This window comes from Coregonus lavaretus (assembly GCF_964263955.1).
Source record: "Coregonus lavaretus genome assembly, chromosome: 15".
In the NCBI taxonomy this organism is placed as follows: Eukaryota; Metazoa; Chordata; class Actinopteri; order Salmoniformes; family Salmonidae; genus Coregonus; species Coregonus lavaretus.
This window is the reverse complement of record NC_140002.1, coordinates 29,142,724-29,167,761: the sequence shown is the minus strand read 5'-3', so window position 1 is coordinate 29,167,761 and position 25,038 is coordinate 29,142,724. Positions and strand designations below refer to the sequence as shown.

General features: G+C 44.6%; 2 protein-coding genes and 1 pseudogene across 3 annotated transcripts; 1 reads left to right on the top strand and 2 right to left on the bottom strand.

The window, feature by feature from the left end:
* Positions 1-1,009: 1,009 nt before the first annotated feature.
* On the bottom strand, positions 1,010-6,584 carry LOC311143095 (olfactory receptor 5J3-like; the record flags this gene model as incomplete). The annotated part of the gene is made up of 4 exons (XM_084178900.1): positions 1,010-1,174; positions 1,853-2,515; positions 2,829-3,048; positions 6,523-6,584. The coding sequence occupies 4 exons, from the start codon at positions 6,582-6,584 to the stop codon at positions 1,010-1,012; spliced, it is 1,110 nt and encodes a 369-aa protein (XP_084035026.1).
* Positions 6,585-18,106: 11,522 nt separating this feature from the next.
* Positions 18,107-18,690, top strand: LOC311143094 (olfactory receptor 52N5-like; annotated as a pseudogene). The gene has a single exon. The product of its transcript is annotated as an olfactory receptor 52N5-like (transcript).
* Positions 18,691-19,675: 985 nt separating this feature from the next.
* On the bottom strand, positions 19,676-22,853 carry LOC311143093 (olfactory receptor 5J3-like; the record flags this gene model as incomplete). The annotated part of the gene is made up of 4 exons (XM_084178899.1): positions 19,676-19,840; positions 20,533-21,195; positions 21,509-21,728; positions 22,792-22,853. The coding sequence occupies 4 exons, from the start codon at positions 22,851-22,853 to the stop codon at positions 19,676-19,678; spliced, it is 1,110 nt and encodes a 369-aa protein (XP_084035025.1).
* Positions 22,854-25,038: the final 2,185 nt, after the last annotated feature.

Below are 25,038 nucleotides of genomic sequence, written 5' to 3'. Positions count from 1 at the left end.
AGTGTTTCACACCGTGGCCGCATGATTTTGTGTTAAATCTGACAGGAAAATAAATCATATATCATGTGATGAGAACTGCAGTGTATGTGTGTGGCATTCATAAAACAAGGGTGGAGTTTCTTCTCAACCACCACCTGAGTGACTTGGTTCTGTTGAATTGGACCTAAACATTAGTTGAGAGCCATTATTTCATTAATGGAATGCACATTCAAAGCACGTTGTAACATTTTAAACATTCAGCTGCCCCGGTTTGTGTTAGTACTGCTGTAAAAACAAAATCCTAATTCCTGCCATAAAGCAAATCTACTGTAAAAGACGTAACTAGGAAGAACACCATGTTTTCAAACTGACATTTATTTTTAGGTGGTGCAAAGTTTTGGGGGGTGTTCTGTGAATCATTTATAGATTTAATTTCCACATGCAAACCATCATAGAGTTTTACTTCCAATTATTCCATCAAGATAAATAATTTATTGTGCAAAGTTTTATTTTAATTTGTGTCGCTTACAGAGAAGGCAGAGGCACAAAAACAAAATGTGTGGGTACACTTTATTTTACAATGTGCTATTTCCCTGATATAAAGAAATAATATTGCGAGATTGTAATTATACAATAATCACCTAACAATTACTCCTCTTTCTTTGTGATTGATTAAAAACAAGTATAATTACATACCATTTAGTACTGTATCTGGTAGTTTGTACAATGCGATTGAACAGGACTGTACAGTTGTTCTTTTCATTTTTGTGGTTCTTATCAATAAACTTAAAACTATTAAATCAGATGTATACAGTTGTGCAACTACACCATCAACCAAATGGTAAACAAGAATGTTGTTCGGTTTAGTTTCTAAGAGCATGATAAGTAAACATTAAGCTGTTCTGCCTTCTGAACAGCAAACAATAATTGGAAACAGTGACTTGGCATCATTTTGGAATCTCTGAAAATTATCACACTTTTTAGCCCATACTAAACTATTTTAAAGGAGATTGTATTGAATGTTTTGCGGTCAGGACAGTGTGTTGAGTGTTTTGCGGCCCTGCGGTGAGACGGCTCTATGTCGGCAGAAGACCCTCTTGATGGCCTCTCTCAGCTCCTTGTTCCTCAGGCTGTAGATCATTGGGTTCAGGAAAGGAGTCAGAGCCGAGTACAACACCGACACAATGATACGCACCTACAACAATAACACAACATGAATACAACATTAAGACAACTACAATGCAACAGTGATACATACCCCCCACCACATTATAATAAACGCAAAGATACCCATTATTATACAACAATGATACGCACCTACAATATCAACACATTGTTATCCAACCTTATCACAACAATATTAACAGCATGACCTTGATCATATTCACCCATAAACATATACATAGCATTATTAGGGATGGTTCTATTCCATTTAAATTCCAATCAATTCAGGAAGTACTCTGAAATTCCAATTATCTTCAATGCTTTTCAATTAGGAAAATGGAATTACAATTGGAATTTGGTTTACTTTCTTAATTGACTGGAATATAAATGGAATTGACCCCAACAGCCCTGGCATCATGACACAAACCTACAACAACTGAAGAGCATCAGTACAATATGTTACACACAATTAATACAACACTGCCATCTCCTGGTGGGAACGCCTTTTGCATACCAGTGGACATCAACAGTGAAATGACAAATCAGAGGACATTGGTAACCAGAGTAATGGCACAAATATCAGTCAAACTTTTCAACTGGTGAATGTAGAATTCCCAGTGTTGACTGAAGGTTGTCTGATGGCAGAGTTAAACAGTCATTAGAACAGAGAAAGGGGGAGGGGGAGAAAGAGGATGAAGAGGAGGGTCACCTCTGGAGAGAAGTTTCCCACACGGTAGGAGATGTAGACGAATGAGGCAGAGCTGTAAGAAATGGACACAACCGTCAGGTGGGCGGCACAGGTGGTGAACGCCTTCAGTCGCTGGGCGGCGCTCATTTTAGCTATTGTCACACCGATGAGGATGTAGGAAGTGAGGATGAGCACACCCGTGGTGAGCAGCGCTACGAGGGCAAAGGACAGTGACACGATACTGTCCACCTGAGTGTCCCCACACACCAGCAGCCTCACTGAGGATGGGTCGCACCAGCAGTGGCGCACCACGTTGGGTCCGCAGTATGAACGCCGCATTGACATGATAGTGGGCGGGAAGGTGCAGATGGCGCCGAATGTCCACGCCCCAATGATGAGGAGCAGGCAGACGGGGCGGGTCATCACAGCGGCATAGCGGAGAGGATTACAGATGGCCACATAGCGGTCGTAGGCCATGACGGTCAGCAGGGCGCGGCCGGTGACAGCCATGTGGATGAAGCAGTACATCTGGAGGAAGCAGCCGGGGACGGACACAGTCTTGACCTCAGTCAGGAAGCCTGACAACATGTTGGGGATTGTGACCGTGGTGTAGACCATATCCACGAAGGACAGGTTGTGGAGGAAGAAGTACATGGGGGAGCCCAGCTTCGGGTCGGTCCGCACCTGTAGGATGAGACAAAGAGAGGGATTAGACAGTGATGTCATAAATAGGCGAAGAGGAGAGTTTTTCCTGACAACATGACTCGACCAGGGGAAACTCTGGGCCCTAGCCGTAAATCTCAAGAGTTCAAGAGTCCTGACTCCTGAGGAGTATAGTGTAGTCTACGGGCCCTTAGAACAAATTCTCAGTGAGAGGACCTGAATGAAACCTTTTGATTACTTACACTTGCTACAACTCATGGTCTCTCTTATAACACAATCTCTATCTAATGTTGTTGTGATCTGGTTCTGGCTGTGCGTGTACAATGTACAGTACCAGGTAGATGATCATGATGTTTCCTCCTAGGATGATGGTGTAGGCCAGCAGGAAGATGATAAACAGGACCATCTTCTTCTCAGCCAGACTGGCCAGGCCCTGGATGATGAAGAAGGCGACAGGGCTGGGCTGGGTGCTGTTCATACCTCTGGGCCAGTGGGCCTGATAGGATCTCAGACAAACCTGGTGCAGACAGAAAGATACATTGATTCCGTGTAGCCTACACATAGAAGAAGCACATTCTAAATAAACATGGCTTAGTACAGTTAAATTCTGGTTACTAAAGTAGCTACATTAATACATGGTGTAAGGATAATTTATATGAAAAGTGTTGCCTATAGAAACAAAAAAGATCATTCGTATTATTTCAGATTCTCAACCTTGGTGGTGTCAGAGTGGGGACATATGATACATTCAATGTGATATGATATAACACAAACATGTATAATAATTTATAGCAAGTGGTTCTCAATTATGTTTAGCCCCAATGGAGTCAAAAATCTAGTTTTCATGTGTTTTGTATCATATTGTACAACAGCTGATGAAACGAAGACTGTAAAAGTGTGAAGAAATTTGATCAGTGTTATTTCCTGATAGTTGCTGGTTGAAAATACAATCTACACAGGACCTTCTAATCAGGAGGTTTTGCATGGGTGGAGTTTTGGCTTATATAATGTATAATGCCGCAATCCAAACAACTGGGAACTTGGAACTCGGAAATCTCCATCTTCCGTCTTCAATGTGTTCAAGTCAACTGGGAACTTGGGAAAAACTAGCTCTGACTGGGAAACAGTGTTTTGAACGGTCATCCAACTTGGAATTCCAGGTTGAAAACTCTGGCATCTTTCTAGCCCTCCGACTTTGCGACCTGAAGATCACTGACATCATGATTTTACCTTGTTTTTTTCAGAGTTCCCAGTTGTCTTGAAAGTAACATTATTATTATTATTATTAGGGGGTATATCAGCTTTAATATTGCAGATAGATTGTAACTTCCATCAACGTAATTGTCTGCATCATTTCCAATCCCCCGTATATATTTTTTGTAAATATATATATATATATATATATATATATATATATATATATATACACACATACACATACATACATACCCACATATACACAAATATACATACACATACATACATATACATATACACGTACATATACACATACATACATACATACATACATGTACATACATACATACATAAATACATACATACATATAAATACACACACATATACAGTTGAAGTCGGAAGTTTACATACACTTAGTTTGGAGTCATTAAAACTTGTTTTTCAACCACTCCACAAATTTCTTGTTAACAAACTATAGTTTTGGCAAGTCGGTTAGGACATCTACTTTGTGCATGACACAAGTAATTTGTCCATCAATTGTTTACAGACAGATTATTTCACTTATAATTCACTGTATCACAATTCCAGTGGGTCAGAAGTTTGCATACACTAAGTTGACTGTGCCTTTAAACAGCTTGGAAAATTCCAAGCTTGGCTTTAGAAGCTAATTGACATTATTTGAGTCAATTGGAGGTGTACCTGTGGATGTATTTCAAGGCCTACCTTCAAACTCAGTGCCTCTTTGCTTGACATCATGGGAAAATCAAAAGGAATCAGCCAAGACCTCAGAAAAAACTTGTAGGCCTCCACAAGTCTGGTTCATCCTTGGGAGCAATTTCCAAATGCCTGAAGGTACCACGTTCATCTGTACAAACAATAGTACGCAAGTATAAACACCATGGGACCACGCACCCGTCATACCGCTCAGGAAGGAGACGCGTTCTGTCTCCTAGAGATGAACGTACTTTGGTGCAAAAAGTTCAAATCAATCCCAGAACAACAGCAAAGTACCTTGTGAAGATGCTGGAGGAAACAGGTACAAAAGTATCTATATCCACAGTAAAACGAGTCCTATATCGACATAACCTGAAAGGCCGTTCAGCAAGGAAGAAGCCACTGCTCCAAAACCGCCATAAAAAAGCCAGACTACGGTTTGCAACTGCACATGGGGACAAAGATCGTACTTTTTGGAGAAATGTCCTCTGGTCTGATGAAACAAAAATAGAACTGTTTGGCCATAATGACCATCGTTATGTTTGGAGGAAAAAGGGGGATGCTTGCAAGCCGAAGAACACCATCCCAACCGTGAAGCACAGGGGGTGGCAGCATCATGCTGTGGGGGTGCTTTGCTGCAGGAAGGACTGGTGCACTTCACAAAATAGATGGCATCATGAGGAAGGAAAAGAATGTGGATATATTGAAACAACATCTCAAGACATCAGTCAGGAAGTTAAAGCTTGGTCGCAAATGGGTCTTCCAAATGGACAATGACCCCAAGCGTACTTCCAAAGTTGTGCCAAAATGGCTTAAGGACAACAAAGTCAAGGTATTGGAGTGGCCATCACAAAGCCCTGACCTCAATCCTATAGAAAATGTGTGGGCAGAACTGAAAAAGAGTGTGCGAGCAAGGAGGCCTACAAACCTGACTCAGTTACACCACCTCCCGAGTGACGCAGTGGTCTAAGGCGCTGCATCGCAGTGCTAGCTGTGCCACTAGAGATCCTGGTTCGAATCCGGCCATGACCGGGAGTCCCATGGGGTGGCGCACAATTGGCCCGGCGTCATCCAGGGAAGGGGAGGGAATGGCCGGCAGGGATGTAGCTCAGTTGGTAGAGCATGGCGGTTGCAACACAAGGGTTGTGGGTTAAAAAAATAATGTATGCACTCACTAACTGTAAGTCGCTCTGGATAAGAGTGTCTGCTAAATGAGGAATGGGCCAAAATGTACCCAACTTATTGTGGAAGGCTACCCGAAACGTTTGACCCAAGTTAAACAATTTAAAGGCAATGCTACCAAATACTAATTGAGTGCATTTACACTTCTGACCCACTGGGAAAACATTTCACATTCTTAAAATAAAGTGGTGATCCTAACCGACCTAAGACAGGGAATCTTTACTAGGATTAAATGTCAGGAATTGTGAAAAACTGAGTTTAAATGTATTTGGCTAAGGTGTATGGACACTTCCGACTTCAACTGTATAATTTATATAGTAAAATGTGTGAATATAGACCAACAACAAACAGTTTCAAACCTTTTTGCCAATAACAGATTACCTTTCAGATTACATATCCCTCCCCCTCCCCACTCAAACCACTCCCAGACAGTCCTAGCAAAAAAAGTATGCCTGCATTGGGCCTTTACCAACTCCAGCCAAAAGATTGAAGACTGAATTCAAATTTTTTTTGTGAATGCAAGTATTTTGCAGTAATCTGTTGAAATCAATCAATCAATCAATTTTATTTTATATAGCCCTTCTTACATCAGCTAATATCTCGAAGTGCTGTACAGAAACCCAGCCTAAAACCCCAAACAGCTAGTAATGCAGGTGTAGAAGCACGGTGGCTAGGAAAAACTCCCTAGAAAGGCGAAAACCTAGGAAGAAACCTAGAGAGGAACCAGGCTATGAGGGGAAATCTGAATACTATAACATAAAGGTCTGCAAACAAAACACACATTTACACTTAATGCTAATTTATAAAACATATCTCTATGAGTTCTCTATACAAATTCACATAGTGTTTCCTATGGAAATATTTTCAGACAAATCCACAAATCCAACTGTTAAAAAACAAAATCTATATGATAAGTGGAGGGTTAACCTCTTACCTGAGTGAGTGCAGGTCACACTCAGGGATCTTGAAGCTGAGCAGCACCTTAAATACAACCATTTTACCAGCGTCCCATAGTCCCTGTTTTTCCACAGGATGATGTGAGAGGCCGAAGGGACTTGTTATTTAACTAGTTTGTACATCTACATTCATTAAGAACTTTCCCTGGATTAATTAAACAAGAGAAAACGCCAATGCAACGTATGTTTACATTAAACTCCAGGTAAGTTGCATCATTACAGAATATGAATCATAAAAAGTCATTTAGCTACTGTATTTAACTCTAATTGGTGGTGTTTGTATGTGTTTACTTCTCTTGTGAGTAATTAGGTATGGCTCATTAGTTGCAAACAGGTGTTAAATTGGGATTTCGTTACTGGTGGATCTGTCCGCAAAATCATGTTTACTGCGCACTGACTTCTATTCCTACTATGATTGAACAAAGGCCAGAATTAAACTGTAACACATGGCCAGAATTAAACTGTACTTGTGATTCTGAGAATATACCATTTTTACTTAGTGAACAAAAAACAAATAACTACACAACTGGTCATAAGCAGTAAAAAAAGAGACCTCAAGGCAAATCTCAAATGACGCCCTCCACATTCAGTGTACAAGTTTTGGGCCTCATTTGTTCTCTTGTCAAAAGTTAGGAATAAGGGTTCATTTGAGACACAGACCTTCAGATAAAACAACAGGTTTTACTCTCCCACAGCCTTGTACAATATCAGTATTAGAATACCCTGCTGTAAGGTCATCTTCCTTTATGTTCTCTGGTTTATCATAGTTCTTGACTGTATTCCACTGAAGTCAAGTGTTAGATTCTCATGTATTGGTCACCTAAGAATATAAGGACACAGACAGAACGACAGAGAGTACATTTCTGAACAGGATTAGTTTCAGAATAAGGGGTGCTGTATGGGTCTGCTGGTTTTGCTGTTATGTCTGTTCGGGACATGGGCTCAGGGAGAGTGTGGAGGGGTCACAGAGAATGACATCACTCCACAGGGCTACAGCAGAGTGGGGTCAAGGAACTGAGGCTGAGGAGACAACTCACAAACAGACGAAAGGTCAGACCTCTGCTGACATCTGGGCTGAACTGAGAGTGCTGAGAGATATGATGGTGGAACAGAGAGTGGAGCTGAGGAACATGGAGGATTGGGGAGCTGCAGAGAGAGACTACAGGCAATACCCTGTTGGGATTTGAAGTACTGTTTAATTTTGTAACCTATTTAGTCATGATGAAGATTCACATACTGATCCATGTCATTGATTTTGTTTTCCAGCTCAGGTAGCAGCCTTGGAGGCCAGAGTGACCACCACTGAGAGAGAAAATGCGGGTAAGAATATGTGATATAATAATAATATGCAATTTAGCAGACGCTTTTATCCAAAGCAACTTACAGTCATGCGTGCATACATTTTTTTTGTGTATGGGTGGTCCCAGGGATCGAACCCACTACCTTGGCGTTACAAGCGCCGTGCTCTACCAGCTGAGCTACAGAGGACCACTATGTGTTAAGTAATATGTTTATGATAGGCTAACATATTTTGAGGGTGGGAAAGGTGCTCTACAAATTAATAATAATAATAACTATTATTACTATTATTATATTTTGATTAAGATGGTTAGGTTTGTCCATGTTTCTCTCCATTGCAGCATTAGCGGTCAGACTGAGTGCCAGTAAGAACCAGGTAGATGAGCTGAAGAGAGAGAATGCAGGAAAAATTACACAAACTTGAGTTAGGCCTATATAAATCACTTCAACAGTGTAATTGATTGTTATTCCAGCCCAAGAAGCAGAACTGTCAGCCTTGGAGGACAGAATGACAGAGTAAGAGTGAGACTGCAGGTAAAGCATTGCTAAACTTTGTTTTAATCTAATATTTGTGATGGGCTTAGAGAAAGAATCTTAGCTAACTATGCATTCAGTGTCAAGATTTCATAAATGTTTCTTTATTCTTGTGATTTTAGCCTTGGAAGGCTGCCAGTGAGAGTGAAGTGGAGATACAAAATAAAGAATGAAGGTATATTTATGCAATAAGGCCAGAGTAGGTGTCACGCCCTGGCTCTGAGGACTCTAGTATGTTGAGCCAGGGTGTGAGTTTTCATTTGTTTTTCAGTCTAGTTTAGTATTTCTATGTTGGCCAGTGTGGTTCTCAATCAGAGGCAACGTGTATCAGCTGTGGCTTGTTGTCTCTGATTGGGAACCATACTTAAGCAGCCAGTTTTCCCACAGTGTTTGTGGGATCTTGTTCCTGTATAGGTTTGTGTTTTGCACCTTTGGACGTCACTTATCGTTTTTGTTCGTGTTATCATTCAAATTAATAAAATATGTTCACCTTCCACGCTGCGCCTTGGTCCTCTGTACCCGACGATCGTGACAGATCGTGACACCTCCCACCAAAACTGGACCAAGCAGCGTGTCCAGGAGCCATCGCCAGGGGAATCTCTAGCGGATCTCCTTTGCAATCTCGACTGGGCCAAGCCAAGTGAAGAGCAGAAGGGTTGGACTTTGGAGCAGTGGAGTAAGAGTCTCGACTGGGCCAAGCCAAGTGAAGAGCAGAGAGGTTGGACTTTGGAGCAGTGGGGTGAGAGTCTGGCGAGAGATATGGAGGCCTGGTCCACGGGGAGGAGAGACACCCAGAAATTTTTTAGGGGGGGGGGCTCACGCCGTGGACGACGGGGCAGCAGGAGGCCGCGATAGAGCGGTCCAGCGGGTTGGCAGAGGAGGCCGCCAGGTTAAGGGGGCCACTGGACACAAAGGGGAAGGAAAGTGTAGAGGCACGGCGAGAGGTACTGGGGTGTGTTACCAGTCTGGTCCGGCCCGTTCCTGATCCCCGCGTAGGGCCAGTGGTGTGTGTCCCCAGTACGGTCCGGCCTGTTCCTGTTCCTCGCATCAAGTCCGTGGTGCGCTTCGTCAGCCCGGTCCGGCCCGTTCCTGCTCCCCGCACCAAGTCAGTGTTGCGCTTCATCAGCCCGGTCCGGCCCGCTTCTGCTCCCCGCACCAAGTCAGTGGTGCGCTTCGTCAGCCCGGTCCGGCCCGCTCCTGCTCCCCGCACCAAGTCAGTGGTGCGTGTCGTCAGCCTGGCTCGGTCCGTTCCTGCTCCCCGCACCAAGTCAGTGGTGCGCTTCGTCAGCCCGGTCCGGCCCGCTCCTGCTCCCCGCACCAAGTCAGTGGTGCGTTTCGTCAGCCCGGCTCGGCCCGTTCCTGCTCCCCACACCAAGCCAGTGGTGTGCGTCGTCAGTCCGGCACAGCCCGTGCCTGTTACACCGGTGCCTGGTTCGGCGCGGGTCAGCTGCTTCACGCCGGAGCTAGAGCAATCCGCTCCACCAGTGTGCAGTCCAGCTCCGGTCAGCAGGGCCAGACCGGACCAGGGGTTCTTTGGGGGGTTAGAGAGGGAGTGGGGATAATGCACGGAGCCGGATCCGCCGCCAAGGCGGAGTGCCCACCCGGTCCCTCCCCTGTGGTGTTTGGTTGACGCGGTCGGAGTCCGCGCCTTTGGGGGGGGGGGGGGTACTGTCACGCCCTGGCTCTGGGGACTCTAGTATGTTGAGCCAGGGTGTGAGTTTTCATTTGTTTTTCAGTCTAGTTTAGTATTTCTATGTTGGCCAGTGTGGTTCTCAATCAGAGGCAACGTGTATCAGCTGTGGCTTGTTGTCTCTGATTGGGAACCATACTTAAGCAGCCAGTTTTCCCACAGTGTTTGTGGGATCTTGTTCCTGTATAGGTTTGTGTTTTGCACCTTTGGACGTCTCGTTATCGTTTTTGTTCGTGTTATCATTCAAATTAATAAAATATGTTCACCTTCCACGCTGCGCCTTGGTCCTCTGTACCCGACGATCGTAACAGTAGGTGTGGTATATGGCCAATATACCATGTTGTCTAAGGGCTGTTCTTAGGCAAAATGCAACAAGGAGTGCCTGGAAACAGCCCTGAGCCGTGGTACATTGGCCATAAACCCCAGAGGTGCCTTATTGCAATTATAAACTGGTTACCAACATAATTAGAAAAGTAAAAAAGTAATTTTGCCTCATACCACTGGTATATTGTCTGATATGCCACAGCTTTCAGCCAATCAGCATTCAGGACCCAAACTACCTGGTTTATAAATTAAAATACAGTGCCTTCAGAAAGTATTCATACCCATTTACTTATTCCACATTTTGTTGTGTTACAGCCTGAATTCAAAATTGATTAAATTGCTTTTTTTCTCACCCATCTACACACAATACCCCATAATGACGAAGTAAAAACTAGTTTTTAAACATTTCTGCAAATGTATTGAAAATGAAATAAAGAAATAGCTCATTTACATAAGTATTCACACCCCTGAGCTCGGGGATTCAAACCAGCAACCTTTCGATTACTGGCCCAACGCTCTTAACCACTAAGCTACCTGCCGCCCAAATTGGTGTGCCTGGCACCTACATTGGTCAACCAGTTCAGTGTGGGAGGAGGTCGTCGGGTAAGTTTGGCTTTATACATAGCTTGGGCTTTGTCGAGTAAGGCTTAAACTATGTATTTAGATTGTAGTTAGGTATTGTAGGTAGGTATTGTGGGTTGTTGTAGGTAGTTGTTGTATGTAATTATTGTAGGTTAGTATTGTATTCGGCGGTGCCGGGTGTAGCACGAAGCTAGCTAGCTAGCTAACTCACCACCTGGACTAGCTGGTGAGTAGCTATTAGCAACGGTATAGTTGTTTCACGCCTGAGAGTGCCTGTAATTACGCCAGCTGGCTGCCTACAATGGTTACATACAATAACTGCCTACCATTCAGCTGTTTTCTAACCTCATTGTCTGAACCGTTAACGTTAGGTAGCAAGTGGCTACTGTGCTTGAAAATTAGCAAGCTTGTTGCAACCTGGATGGCTACTTGTAAACAATAGCTGGAACGACCGAGCGAACAGACGCGAACTGGCTGAGTCAATTCAGTGGCTAGCTTTGCACTTGGCTAGCTAACAGTAGCTGCTAGGGGTAAGTCATAACCTACACTTGTGTTTTGTTTTTTACATATTGATAGCCCGAGTCGCTCAAGGAATTCGGGACATGGGTGACTAGTCAACGTTAGTTTGGCTCTCTCTGTGTGTTCGTGCCGTGAAAGGAGGGGTTCTTCTTTGTCTGAAAGCAATGGCTAGCTAGTTTGCTAACTATTCTAGCTAACTAACTGGCTGAATAAGTTGACGACGGACTCGCTCAAGCTGTCGGGACTAACCCACAACGTTAGACACGGACACGAACGATCTGCTTGCATGTTGATACACTGGTGGTTGTTGTGGCTGAGTATTGGCGCTAAACCCTGCTGCTGGAGACCGGCATGCTAGCTGGCTGTGGCGTCTTATGACGAGGTGCCCGGACGTTTTTCACGGAATAATACTGCACCTAGTTAGCTAGCTGAATAAACTAGGTTAGTCTATTCCTAGAAAACATTGAACCGCTGTAGTTTACAACAATTATAGTTTCTGAGGTGGAAGTTGGGAGAGTTATATTTGGGAGTTGTGGTGAGGGAGGCCCCGCTCTCTCCTTTCCCAGATGTTTAGTTCATTTTATTCCGATCTTCTCTGCATTATTGTAGCCATCTGCTGCAGCCTGTCAACTATGCCTCTGCCTATCCCTGTTCTCTCCTCTCCGCACAGGCTACACAAACGCCTCACACCGCGTTGCTGCTGCCTCTCTAACCTGGTGGTCCCTGCACGCACGACCCACGTGGAGTTCCAGGTCTCAGGCAGCCTCTGGAACTGCCGTTCTGCTGCCAACAAGGCAGACTTTATCCCAGCCTATGCTACCCTCCAGTCCCTCAACTTCTTGGCGCTGACGGAAACATGGATTACCACTGAAAACACTGCTACTCCTGCTGCTCTCTCCTCGTCTGACCATGTGTTCTCGCATACCCCGAGAGCATCTGGTCAGCGGGGTGGTGGCACAGGAATCCTCATCTCTCCCAAGTGGACATTCTCTCTTTTTCCCCTGACCCATCTGTCTATCTCCTCATTTGAATTCCATGCTGTCACAGTCACTAGCCCATTTAAGCTTAATATCCTTGTCATCTATCGCCCTCCAGGTTCCCTTGGAGAGTTCATCAATGAGCTTGACACCTTGATAAGTTCCTTTCCTGAGGATGGCTCACCCCTCACAGTTCTGGGGGATTTCAACCTCCCTACGTCTACATTTGACTCATTTCTCTCTGCCTCCTTCTTTCCACTCCTCTCCTCTTTTGACCTCACCCTCTCACCGTCCCCCCCTACTCACAAGGCAGGCAATACGCTTGACCTCATCTTTACTAGATGCTGTTCTTCTACTAATCTCACTGCAACTCCCCTCCAAGTCTCCGACCACTACTTTGTATCCTTTTCTCTCTCCCTCTCCTCCAACACTACTCACTCTGCCCCTACACAGATGGTAATGCGCCGTCGCAACCTTCGCTCTCTCTTTCCCGCTACTCTCTCCTCTTCCATCCTATCATCTCTTCCCTCTGCTCAATCCTTCTCCCTCCAATCTCCTGATTCTGCCTCCTCAACCCTCCTCTCCTCCCTTTCTGCATCCTTTGACTCTCTATGTCCCCTATCCTCCCGGCTGGCTCGGTCCTCCCCTCCAGCTCCGTGGCTTGATGACTCATTGCGAGCTCACAGAACAGAGCTCCGGGCAGCTGAGCGGAAATGGAAGAAAACTAGACTCCCTGCGGACCTGGCATCTTTTCACTCCCTCCTCTCTACATTTTCTTCATCTGTTTCTGCTTCTAAGGCCACTTTCTACCACTCTAAATTCCAAGCATCCGCCTCTAACCCTAGGAAGCTCTTTGCCACATTATCCTCCCTGCTGAATCCCCCCCCCCCCCCCCCCCCCCCTCTCCCTCTCTGTGGATGACTTCGTCAACCATTTTGAAAAGAAGGTTGACGACATCCGATCCTCGTTTGTTAAGTCAAATGACACTGCTGGTCCTGCTCACACTGCCCTACCCTATGCTTTGACTTCTTTCTCCCCTCTCTCTCCAGATAAAATCTTGCGACTTGTAACGGCAGGCCGCCCAACAACCTGCCCGCTTGACCCTATCCCCTCCTCTCTTCTCCAGACCATCTCCGGTGACCTTCTCCCTTACCTCACCTCGCTGATCAACTCATCCTTGTCCGCTGGCTATGTCCCTTCTGTCTTCAAGAGAGCGAGAGTTGCACCCCTTCTCAAAAAACCAACACTCGATCCCTCCGATGTCAACAACTACAGACCAGTATCCCTTCTTTCTTTTCTCTCCAAAACTATTGAGCGTGCCGTCTTTAGCCAACTCTCTTGCTATCTCTCTCAGAATGACCTTCTTGATCCAAACCAGTCAGGTTTCAAGACTGGTCATTCAACTGAGACTGCTCTTCTCTGTGTCACAGAGGCTCTCCGCACTGCTAAAGCTAACTCTCTCTCCTCTGCTCTTGTCCTTCTAGACCTGTCTGCTGCCTTTGATACTGTGAACCATCAGATCCTCCTCTCCACCCTCTCCGAGCTGGGCATCTCCGGCGCGGCTCACTCTTGGATTGCGTCCTACCTGACCGGTCGCTCCTACCAAGTGGCGTGGCGAGAAGCTGTCTCCGCACCACGTGCTCTCACCACTGGTGTCCCCCAGGGCTCAGTTCTAGGCCCTCTCCTATTCTCGCTATACACCAAGTCACTTGGCTCTGTCATATCCTCACATGGCCTCTCCTATCATTGCTACGCTGACGACACACAACTAATCTTCTCCTTTCCCCCTTCTGATAACCAGGTGGTGAATCGCATCTCTGCATGTCTGGCAGACATATCAGTATGGATGACGGATCACCACCTCAAGCTGAACCTCGGCAAGACGGAGCTGCTCTTCCTCCCGGGGAAGGACTGCCCGTTCCATGATCTCGCCATCACGGTTGACAACTCCGTTGTGTCCTCCTCCCAGAGTGCGAAGAGCCTTGGCGTGACCCTGGACAACACCCTGTCGTTCTCCGCTAACATCAAGGCGGCGACCCGATCCTGTAGGTTCATGCTCTACAACATTCGGAGAGTACGACCCTGCCTTACACAGGAAGCGGCACAGGTCCTAATCCAGGCACTTGTCATCTCCCGTCTGGATTACTGCAACTCGCTGTTGGCTGGGCTCCCTGCCTGTGCCATTAAACCCCGACAACTCATCCAGAATGCCGCAGCCCGTCTGGTGTTCAACCTTCCCAAGTTCTCTCACGTCACCCCGCTCCTCCGCACACTCCACTGGCTTCCAGTTGAAGCTCGCATCTGCTACAAGACCATGGTGCTTGCCTACGGAGCTGTGAGGGGAACGGCACCTCCGTACCTTCAGGCTCTGATCAGTCCCTACACCCAAACGAGGGCACTGCGTTCATCCACCTCTGGCCTGCTGGCTCCCCTACCTCTGCGGAAGCATAGTTCCCGCTCAGCCCAGTCAAAACTGTTCGCTGCTCTGGCACCCCAATGGTGGAACAAGCTCCCTCACGACGCCAGGACAGCGGAGTCACACCACCTTCCGGAGACATTTGAAACCCCACCTCTTTAAGGAATACCTGGGATAGGATAAAGTAATCCTTCTACCCCCCCCCCCCCTTTACTCCAACCCCCCCCCCCCCATTTAGCGTCTGCTAAATGACGTAAATGTAAATGTAAATGTACCTTCAAAGGCACTTAAATATTTTGTCTTGCCCATTCACCCACCCTCTGAATGGCACACATACACAATCCATGTCTCAATTGTTTCAAGGTTTAAAAATCCTTCTTTAACCTATATCCTCCCCTTCATCTACACTGATTAAAGTGGATTTAACAGGTGACATCAATAAGAGGATCATAGCTTTCCCATGGATTCACCGAGTCAGTCTATGTCATGGAAAGAGCAGGTGTTTCTAATATTTTGTACACTCAGTGTATGTATGTAATTACGTATGTACCTGTGTGCATATATAAGTATGATCATTTAATTTTTTGTATACAACAAATACAGTGTCTTATAAGCCCATGTGAGCTGGGCATCATCAAGATGCATGACACTATAATAAATCATACGGACGTCTTTTCAAACAGGTTTTGCCCACTGGACACCTTCACTGGCTTGCTGCTTTTCATTATGTGATTGGAAAACTGTTAGTGCTGTAATGACATAAAGGGTCCTCTTTATTTATTTATTTTGTTGCAACAGCATTTTGTTGTATTTCATAGATGACACATATACACTTAAGAATGTAGCTGTAGGAGAAAGGGTCAGTTTACCATACCCCAATTAACCTGTAGCAGCATGCAGTGTGTGCGTTCATTTGTTTGTGTGTGTGTTTGTTTTGTGTGTGTGATAATGAGGTCATAAGGGTCTATGATAGTTAATGGGATTTTAATTAGTAGGTAAAGTGTGTTTATGTTGACACTGCCCTATTAGTCTTCACTTCAGAGAACATTCAATGCGGACACCTGGGGCCATCACCTCTCTTAATGAGCTATTACATCAAACAGACTCACGCTCATGCACACGTACACCCTAAGGACTCCACACACTACATGCTGCCCCAGGTTAACACTCAAACACTTACTTGTGTGTAACACTTAAGCTTGATTCCTCCCTGACCTTTGACAGCCACATCAAACAACTGTGTAAAGTGTCATTCAATACCTCAAGAACATTGCCAAACTTCGTCCCACCCTCACTCAGTCTGACGCAGAGAAGCTCCTCCATGCTTTGATCTCCTCAAGGCTGGACTATTGAAACATACCCTTCATCGGGATGCCTGGCAGGAGTCTCCAGAAACTCCAATACGTCCAGAACAGCGCTGCCAGGATCCTGATGAGAGTGTGGAAACACCATCACATCACCCCCATCCTGGCATCTCTGCACTGGCTCCCCGTCTCATTCTGGATTGAATTCAAAACCCTCCTGCTGACTTTCCAGTGTATTCATTGCAATGCCCTTCCTTATCTTAAAGAACTGCTCTCCCTCCATAACCCCACCCACACTCCCAGGTCAAGCGATAGCCTGCTCCTCCACGCCCCCAGGACCAAGCACCGCTCCTTGGGATATCGACTGCCCCCAGCCTCTGGAATTCCCTCCCGGACCACCTGAAGGCACCACAGACTCTGGGCTCCTTTAAAACGTTTCTTAAAGACATTTCTCTTTAGGAAGGTTTTCTGTTGATAGCTGTGCTCCTTGGTGTCCTTGTATGTTGTAGCATCAGCTGTGTTCTTTGTGTCAGTTGCCCTGTCTAGTTGTGTCCCCAAATAAAATAAAACAATTCAGGTGGGGGGGTAATTCTTGTATTTTATGCACTTTAAGATTACTCTGTATAATGAAAAGCGCTTTACAAATGTAATAGATTATTATTATTCACAGTATATCCACCAACACAAAGACAGAAACTGTATTTTGTAATAAGCAAACAAACACAACCATGATGTTATTCTGTTATTCCCTGCTACAGAAGAGTGTGTTTTTGGTAACAAAGTTATAATGACTGTTGATATGAGCTCGGAGGTGATGAGACACCCGCAGGACTCATTAGGACCCTATCTGGAAGAGGGAGGGGGTGTCAGTAGGGGGCAGTGTGTGTGTGTGGGAGGCAGGTGAGGGTAATTAAAGAGCGACTGCCACTATAAACCCACTAATCCCTTTGTGGCATCGATATGAGTCAGAAACATTTGTTCTAGTGTCAAAATTGACTACAAAGTGTAAATAGGATAATTTTGGTCATAAAGTCAGTCTCATCTAAAACAGAGTTTGGAACCTCAGTGCTTCACAAAGAGTAAATAAAGTGATGGTTTGGATTACAATTATGTCAACAATTCATGCCCCACTATGCCAAGCTCCACGTGCAAATCGCCCCACCGTCCACTTCGCTTCCCTTCATTGAATGGGGCTCCGTTGTTTCATCATCCCCAACCAACGCGTTCAAAGGATCACGTTTGAGACTGACAAGCCCTAGATGGATTGACCATGCAATTCATGCTTCCAGCATTTTAGTGGGGCCTTTCAGAACAGGTGTGTATATACTGAGATCATGTGACAGATCATGTGACACTTAGATTGCACACAGGTGGACTTTATTTAACTAATTATGTGACTTCTGAAGGTAATTGGTTGCCCCAGATCTTATTTAGGGGCTTCATAGCAAAGGGGGTGAATACATATGCACGCACCACTTGTCCGTTAATTATTTATTATAATTTTTTTGAAACAAGTTTTTTTTTCATTTCACTTCACCAATTTGCACTATTTTGTGTATGTCCATTACATGAAATCCAAATAAAAATCCATTTAAATTACAGGTTGTAATGCAACAAAATAGGAAAAACATGAAGGGGGATGAAAACCTTTGCAAGGCACTGTACATCTTCACAATGGTGGCCAACATCTGCCTTATAGTACTGATCTCCATGGAGAGGAGCCTGCATCATTCCATGTACATCCTTTTCTGAAACTTGCCTCTTAATTACATAGTCGGGGCTACAGCAATGATACCTCGTCTGTTAGGGGACATTTTGACCGCAGCTCCTAAGCGATATATCACTTACATAGAGTGTGCCATTCAGGCTTTCTATACTTATGTTTATGCTACGACATCACACATCGTTCTCATGATCATGGCCTTTGACAGGTATGTGGCCATCTGCAACCCCCTGCGGTACACTACCATCATGAACAGCAAAATTGTAATCAGGTTGTCTGTGACTGCCTGGGAGGTGGCCATAGTCTTAGTGGGATTCTGCTGGGCCTCACCATCCGCCTGTCACCCTGCAGGTCTAACATATTTAACCCGTACTGCGACAACGCCTCCTTACTCAAGCTCTCCTGCAACGGCGTGATTATAAATAACATATATGGCTTAACCTTTACTGTTGTGCTGTTTGTCTCGTCCATAGGCAGCATCAGTCTCGCCTATCTGAAGATTGCCATTGTGTGTCTGAGTAGTAGAAACAGCTCTTTAAAAAGCAAGGCCCTGACAACCTGTAGCACACACTTACTGGTCTACCTTATCGTGCTGGGATGTGGGTTCACCATTATCATCTTCCATCGCTTCCCAGCCTATGCAGACCTGCGCAAACTGAGTAGTGTGCTGGGTAGTGTGGTCCCTACCTGTCTCAACCCCATAATATATGGTTTACAGACTAAAGAGATTAAACAGAGGATATTTAGAGTGTTTCACAGAGCCAAGGTGGCCGCATGATTTTGTGTTAAATCTGACAGGAAAATAAATAACATATTGTGTGATGAGAACTGCAGTGTATGTGTGTGGCATTCATAAAACAAGGGTGGAGTTTCTTCTCAACCACTACCTGAGGGACCTGTAAGGGTTCTGTTGAATTGGATCCTAACATTATTTGAGAGCCATTATTTCATTGATGGTATGCACATTCAAAGCATGTTGTAACATTTTAAACATTCAGCTGCCCCGGTTTGTGTTAGTACTGCTGTAAAAAAAATCCTAATTTCTGCCATAAAGCAAATCTACTGTAAAAGACATAACTAGGAAGAACACTATGTTTTCAAACTGACATTTATTTTTAGGTGGTGCAAAGTTTTGGGGGGTGTTCCATTAATCATTTATAGATTTAATTTCCACATGCAAACCATCATAGAGTATTAGTTCCAATTATTCCATCAAGAGGAAAAATTTATTGTGCAAAGTTTTATTTTAATTTGTGACGCTTACAGAGAAGGCAGAGGCACAAAAACAAAATGTGTGGGTACACTTTATTTTACAGTGTGCTATTTCCCTGATATAAAGAAATAATATTGCGAGATTGTAATTATACAATAATCACCTAACAATTACTCCTCTTTCTTTGTGATTGATTAAAAACAAGTATAATTACATACCATTTAGTACTGTATCTGGTAGTTTGTACAATGCGATTGAACAGGACTTTTGTTGTTCTTTTCATTTTTGTGGTACTTATCAATAAACTTAAAACTATTAAATCAGATGTATACAGTTGTGCAACTACACCATCAACCAAATGGTAAACAAGAATGTTGTTGGGTTTAGTTTCTAAGAGCATGATAAGTAAACATTAAGCTGTTCTGCCTTCTGAACAACAAACAATAATTGGAAACAGTGACTTGGCATCATTTTGGAATCTCTGAAAATTATCACACTTTTTAGCCCATACTAAACTATTTTAAAGGAGATTGTATTGAATGTTTTGCGGTCAGGACAGTGTGTTGAGTGTTTTGCGGCCCTGCGGTGAGACGGCTCTATGTCGGCAGAAGACCCTCTTGATGGCCTCTCTCAGCTCCTTGTTCCTCAGGCTGTAGATCATTGGGTTCAGGAAAGGAGTCAGAGCCGAGTACAACACCGACACAATGATACGCACCTACAACAATAACACAACATGAATACAACATTAAGACAACTACAATACAACAACGATACATACCCCCCACCCCATTATAATAAACGCAAAGATACCCATTATTATACAACAATGATACGCACCTACAACATCAACACAATGTTATCCAACCTTACCACAACAGTATTAACAGCATGACCTTGATCATATTCACCCATAAACATAGCATTATTAGGGATGGTTCTATTCCATTTAAATTCCAATCAATTCAGGAAGTACTCTGAAATTCCAATTATCTTCAATGCTTTTCAATTAGGAAAATGGAATTACAATTGGAATTTGGTTTACTTTCTTAATTGACTGAAAATTAAATGGAATTGACCCCAACCATGTTATTAGGATTATCACAGCCCTGGCATTATGACACAAACCTACAACAACTGAAGAGCATCAGTACAATATGTTACACACAATTGATACAACACTGCCATCTCCTGGTGGGAACACCTTTTGCATGCCAGTAGACATCAACAGTGAAATGACAAATCAGAGGACATGGGTAACCAGAGTAATGGCACAAATATCAGTCAAACTTTTCAACTGGTGAATGTAGAATTCCCAGTGTTGACTGAAGGTTGTCTGATGGCAGAGTTAAACAGTCATTAGAACAGAGAAAGGGGGAGGGGGAGAAAGAGGATGAAGAGGAGGGTCACCTCTGGAGAGAAGTTTCCCACACGGTAGGAGATGTAGACGAATGAGGCAGAGCTGTAAGAAATGGACACAACCGTCAGGTGGGCGGCACAGGTGGTGAACGCCTTCAGTCGCTGGGCGGCGCTCATTTTAGCTATCGTCACACCGATGAGGATGTAGGAAGTGAGGATGAGCACACCCGTGGTGAGCAGCGCTACGAGGGCAATGGACAGTGACACGATACTGTCCACCTGAGTGTCCCCACACACCAGCAGCCTCACTGAGGATGGGTCGCACCAGCAGTGGCGCACCACGTTGGGTCCGCAGTATGAACGCTGCATTGCCATGGTAGTGGACGGGAAGGTGCAGATGGCACCGAAGGTCCACGCCCCGATGATGAGGAGCAGGCAGACGGGGCGGGTCATCACAGCGGCATAGCGGAGAGGATTACATATGGCCACATAGCGGTCGTAGGCCATGACGGTCAGCAGGGCGCGGCCGGTGACAGCCATGTGGATGAAGCAGTACATCTGGAAGAAGCAGCCGGGGACGGACACAGTCTTGACCTCAGTCAGGAAGCCTGACAACATGTTGGGGATGGTGACCGTGGTGTAGACCATATCCACGAAGGACAGGTTGTGGAGGAAGAAGTACATGGGGGAGCCCAGCTTCGGGTCGGTCCGCACCTGTAGGATGAGACAAAGAGAGGGATTAGACAGTGATGTCATAAATAGGCCAAGCAGAGAGTTTTTCCCGACAACATGACTCGACCAGGGGAAACTCTGGGCCCTAGCCATAAATCTCAAGAGTTCAAGAGTCCTGACTCCTGAGGAGTATAGTGTAGTCTATGGGCCCTTAGAACAAATTCTCAGTGAGAGGACCTGAATGAAACCTTTTGATTACTTACACTTGCTACAACTCATGGTCTCTCTTATAACACAATCTCTATCTAATGTTGTTGTGATCTGGTTCTGGCTGTGCGTGTACAATGTACAGTACCAGGTAGATGATCATGATGTTTCCTCCTAGGATGATGGTGTAGGCCAGCAGGAAGATGATAAACAGGACCATCTTCTTCTCAGCCAGACTGGCCAGGCCCTGGATGATGAAGAAGGCGACAGGGCTGGGCTGGGTGCTGTTCATACCTCTGGGCCAGTGGGCCTGATAGGATCTCAGACAAACCTGGTGCAGACAGAAAGATACATTGATTCCGTGTAGCCTACACATAGAAGAAGCACATTCTAAATAAACATGGCTTAGTACAGTTATATTCTGGTTACTAAAGTAGCTACATTAATACATGGTGTAAGGATAATTTATATGAAAAGTGTTGCCTATAGAAGCAAAAAAGATCATTCGTATTGTTTCAGATTCTCAACCTTGGTGGTGTCAGAGTGGGGACATCTATGATACATTCAATGTGATATGATATAACACAAACATGTATAATAATTTATAGCAAGTGGTTCTCAATTATGTTTAGCCCCAATGCAGTCAAAATTCAGTTGTTCCTGTGTTTTGTATCATATTGTACAACAGCTGATGAAACGAAGACTGTAAAAGTGTGAAGAAATTTCCTGAAGTGTTATTTCCTGATAGTTGCTGGTTGAAAATACAATCTACACAGGACCTTCTAATCAGGAGGTTTTGCATGGGTGGAGTTTTGGCTTGCCTGGTGACATCACCAGGCAGTATAATGCCGCGATCCAAACAACTTGGAACTAGGAAATCTCCAACTTCCGTCTTCAATGTGTTCATGACAACTGGGAACTCTGGAAAAACAAGCTCTGACTGGGAAACAGTGTTTTGAACGGCCATCTAACTTGAAACACTGGCATCATTCTAGCCCTTCCGACTTTGCGACCTGAAAATCACTGACATCATGATTTGACCTTGTTCTTTTCAGAGTTGCCAGTTTTCTTGAACGTAACATTATTATTATTATTGTATTTTTTTAGGGGGTATATCAGCTTTAATATTGCAGATAGATTAAATTCCATCAATGTAATTGTCTGCATCATTTCCAATCCCCCATATATATTTTTTGTAAATATATATATTTATATATATAAACACATACACATACATACATACCCACATGTACACAAATATACATACATATCCACATACATTTACATATACACATACGTATAAAACATATCTCTATGAGTTCTCTATACAAATTCACATAGTGTTTCCTATGGAAATATTTTCAGACAAATCCACAAATCCAACTGTTAAAAAACAAAATCTATATGATAAGTGGAGGGTTAACCTCTTACCTGAGTGAGTGCAGGTCACACTCAGGGATCTTGAAGCTGAGCAGCACCTTAAATACAACCATTTTACCAGCGTCCCATAGTCCCTGTTTTTCCACAGGATGATGTGAGAGGCCGAAGGGACTTGCTATTTAACTAGTTTGTACATCTACATTCATTAAGAACTTTCCCTGGATTAATGAAACAAGAGAAAACGCCAATGCAACGTATGTTTACATTAAACTCCAGGTAAGTTGCATCATTACAGAATATGAATCATAAAAAGTCATTTAGCTACTGTATTTAACTCTAATTGGTGGTGTTTGTATGTGTTTACTTCTCTTGTGAGTAATTAGGTATGGCTCATTAGTTGCAAACAGGTGTTAAATTGGGATTTCGTTACTGGTGGATCTGTCCGCAAAATCATGTTTACTGTGCACTGACTTCTATTCCTACGGTGAATGAACAAAGGCCAGAATTAAACTGTAACACATGGCCAGAATTAAACTGTACTTGTGATTCTGAGAATATACCATTTTTACTTAGTGAACAAAAAACAAATAACTACACAACTGGTCATAAGCAGTAAAAAAAGAGACCTCAAGGCAAATCTCAAATGACGCCCTCCACATTCAGTGTACAAGTTTTGGGCCTCATTTGTTCTCTTGTCAAAAGTTAGGAATAAGGGTTAATTTGAGACACAGACCTTCAGATAAAACAACAGGTTTTACTCTCCCACAGCCTTGTACAATATCAGTATTAGAATACCCTGCTGTAAGGTCATCTTCCTTTATGTTCTCTGGTTTATCATAGTTCTTGACTGTATTCCACTGAAGTCAAGTGTTAGATTCTCATGTATTGGTCACCTAAGAATATAAGGACACAGACAGAACGACAGAGAGTACATTTCTGAACAGGATTAGTTTCAGAATGAGGGGTGCTGTATGGGTCTGCTGGTTTTGCCGTTATGTCTGTTCGGGACATGGGCTCAGGGAGAGTGTGGAGGGGTCACAGAGAATGACATCACTCCACAGGGCTACAGCAGAGTGGGGTCAAGGAACTGAGGCTGAGGAGACAACTCACAAACAGACGAAAGGTCAGACCTCTGCTGACATCTGGGCTGAACTGAGAGTGCTGAGAGATATGATGGTGGAACAGAGAGTGGAGCTGAGGAACATGGAGGATTGGGGAGCTGCAGAGAGAGACTACAGGCAATACCCTGTTGGGATTTGAAGTACTGTTTAATTTTGTAACCTATTTAGTCATGATGAAGATTCACATACTGATCCATGTCATTCATTTTGTTTTCCAGCTCAAGTAGCAGCCTTGGAGGCCAGAGTGACCACCACTGAGAGAGAAAATGCGGGTAAGAATATGTGATATGTGTTAAGTAATATGTTTATGACAGGCTAACATATTTTGAGGGTGGGAAAGGTGCTCTACAAATTAATAATAATAATAACTATTATTACTATTTGTCACGTTCGTTTAAGGGCGGGTCAGACCAAGGCGCAGCGTGAAATGCATTCATGTTTATTAAATGATAAACACGCGACAAAACAACAAACCAACGTAACGTGAAGTCCTAAGGCTACACACAAAACAAGCCTACTCACGGAACAAGATCCCACAACCCATAATGGCCAATAGGCTGCCTAACTATGCTCCCCAATCAGAGACAACGAGTGACAGCTGCCTCTGATTGGGAAACACACCCGGCCAAACATAGAACTACAAAACCTAGATAATACACATAGATATACACAACATAGAATATTCACACCCTGACTCAACATATAAGAGTCTCCTGAGTCAGGGCGTGACAGTACCCCCCCCCAAAGGTGCGGACTCCGACCGCACAACCTTTACATAACAGGGTAGGGGCCGAGTGGGGATCCGGCTCCGGGCGTGACGACCACATACTCTCCGCCTCCCTATTGCGCCCCTTGTCTGGTCTGGACCTCGGCGCGCTGCTTCCCCTCTCCTTCCTCCCACGAAGTACCAAGCCCTGTCTGGACCCTGGTGTGGGAGACCCCGAACCTGGAGAGGGGCTGACGTCTGGGTCTGGACTGGAGCCGCTGACCGGAGCTGGACTAGGCACCGGTGGAGCGGACTGCTCTGGCTCTGGACTGGAGCCGCTGACCGGAGCTGGACTAGTCACCGGTGGACCGGACTGCTCTGGCTCAGGAGTAGAGCTGCTGACCGGAGCTGGACTAGGCACCGGTGGAGCGGACTGCTCTGGCTCCAGAGTGGAGCCGCTGACCGGAGCTG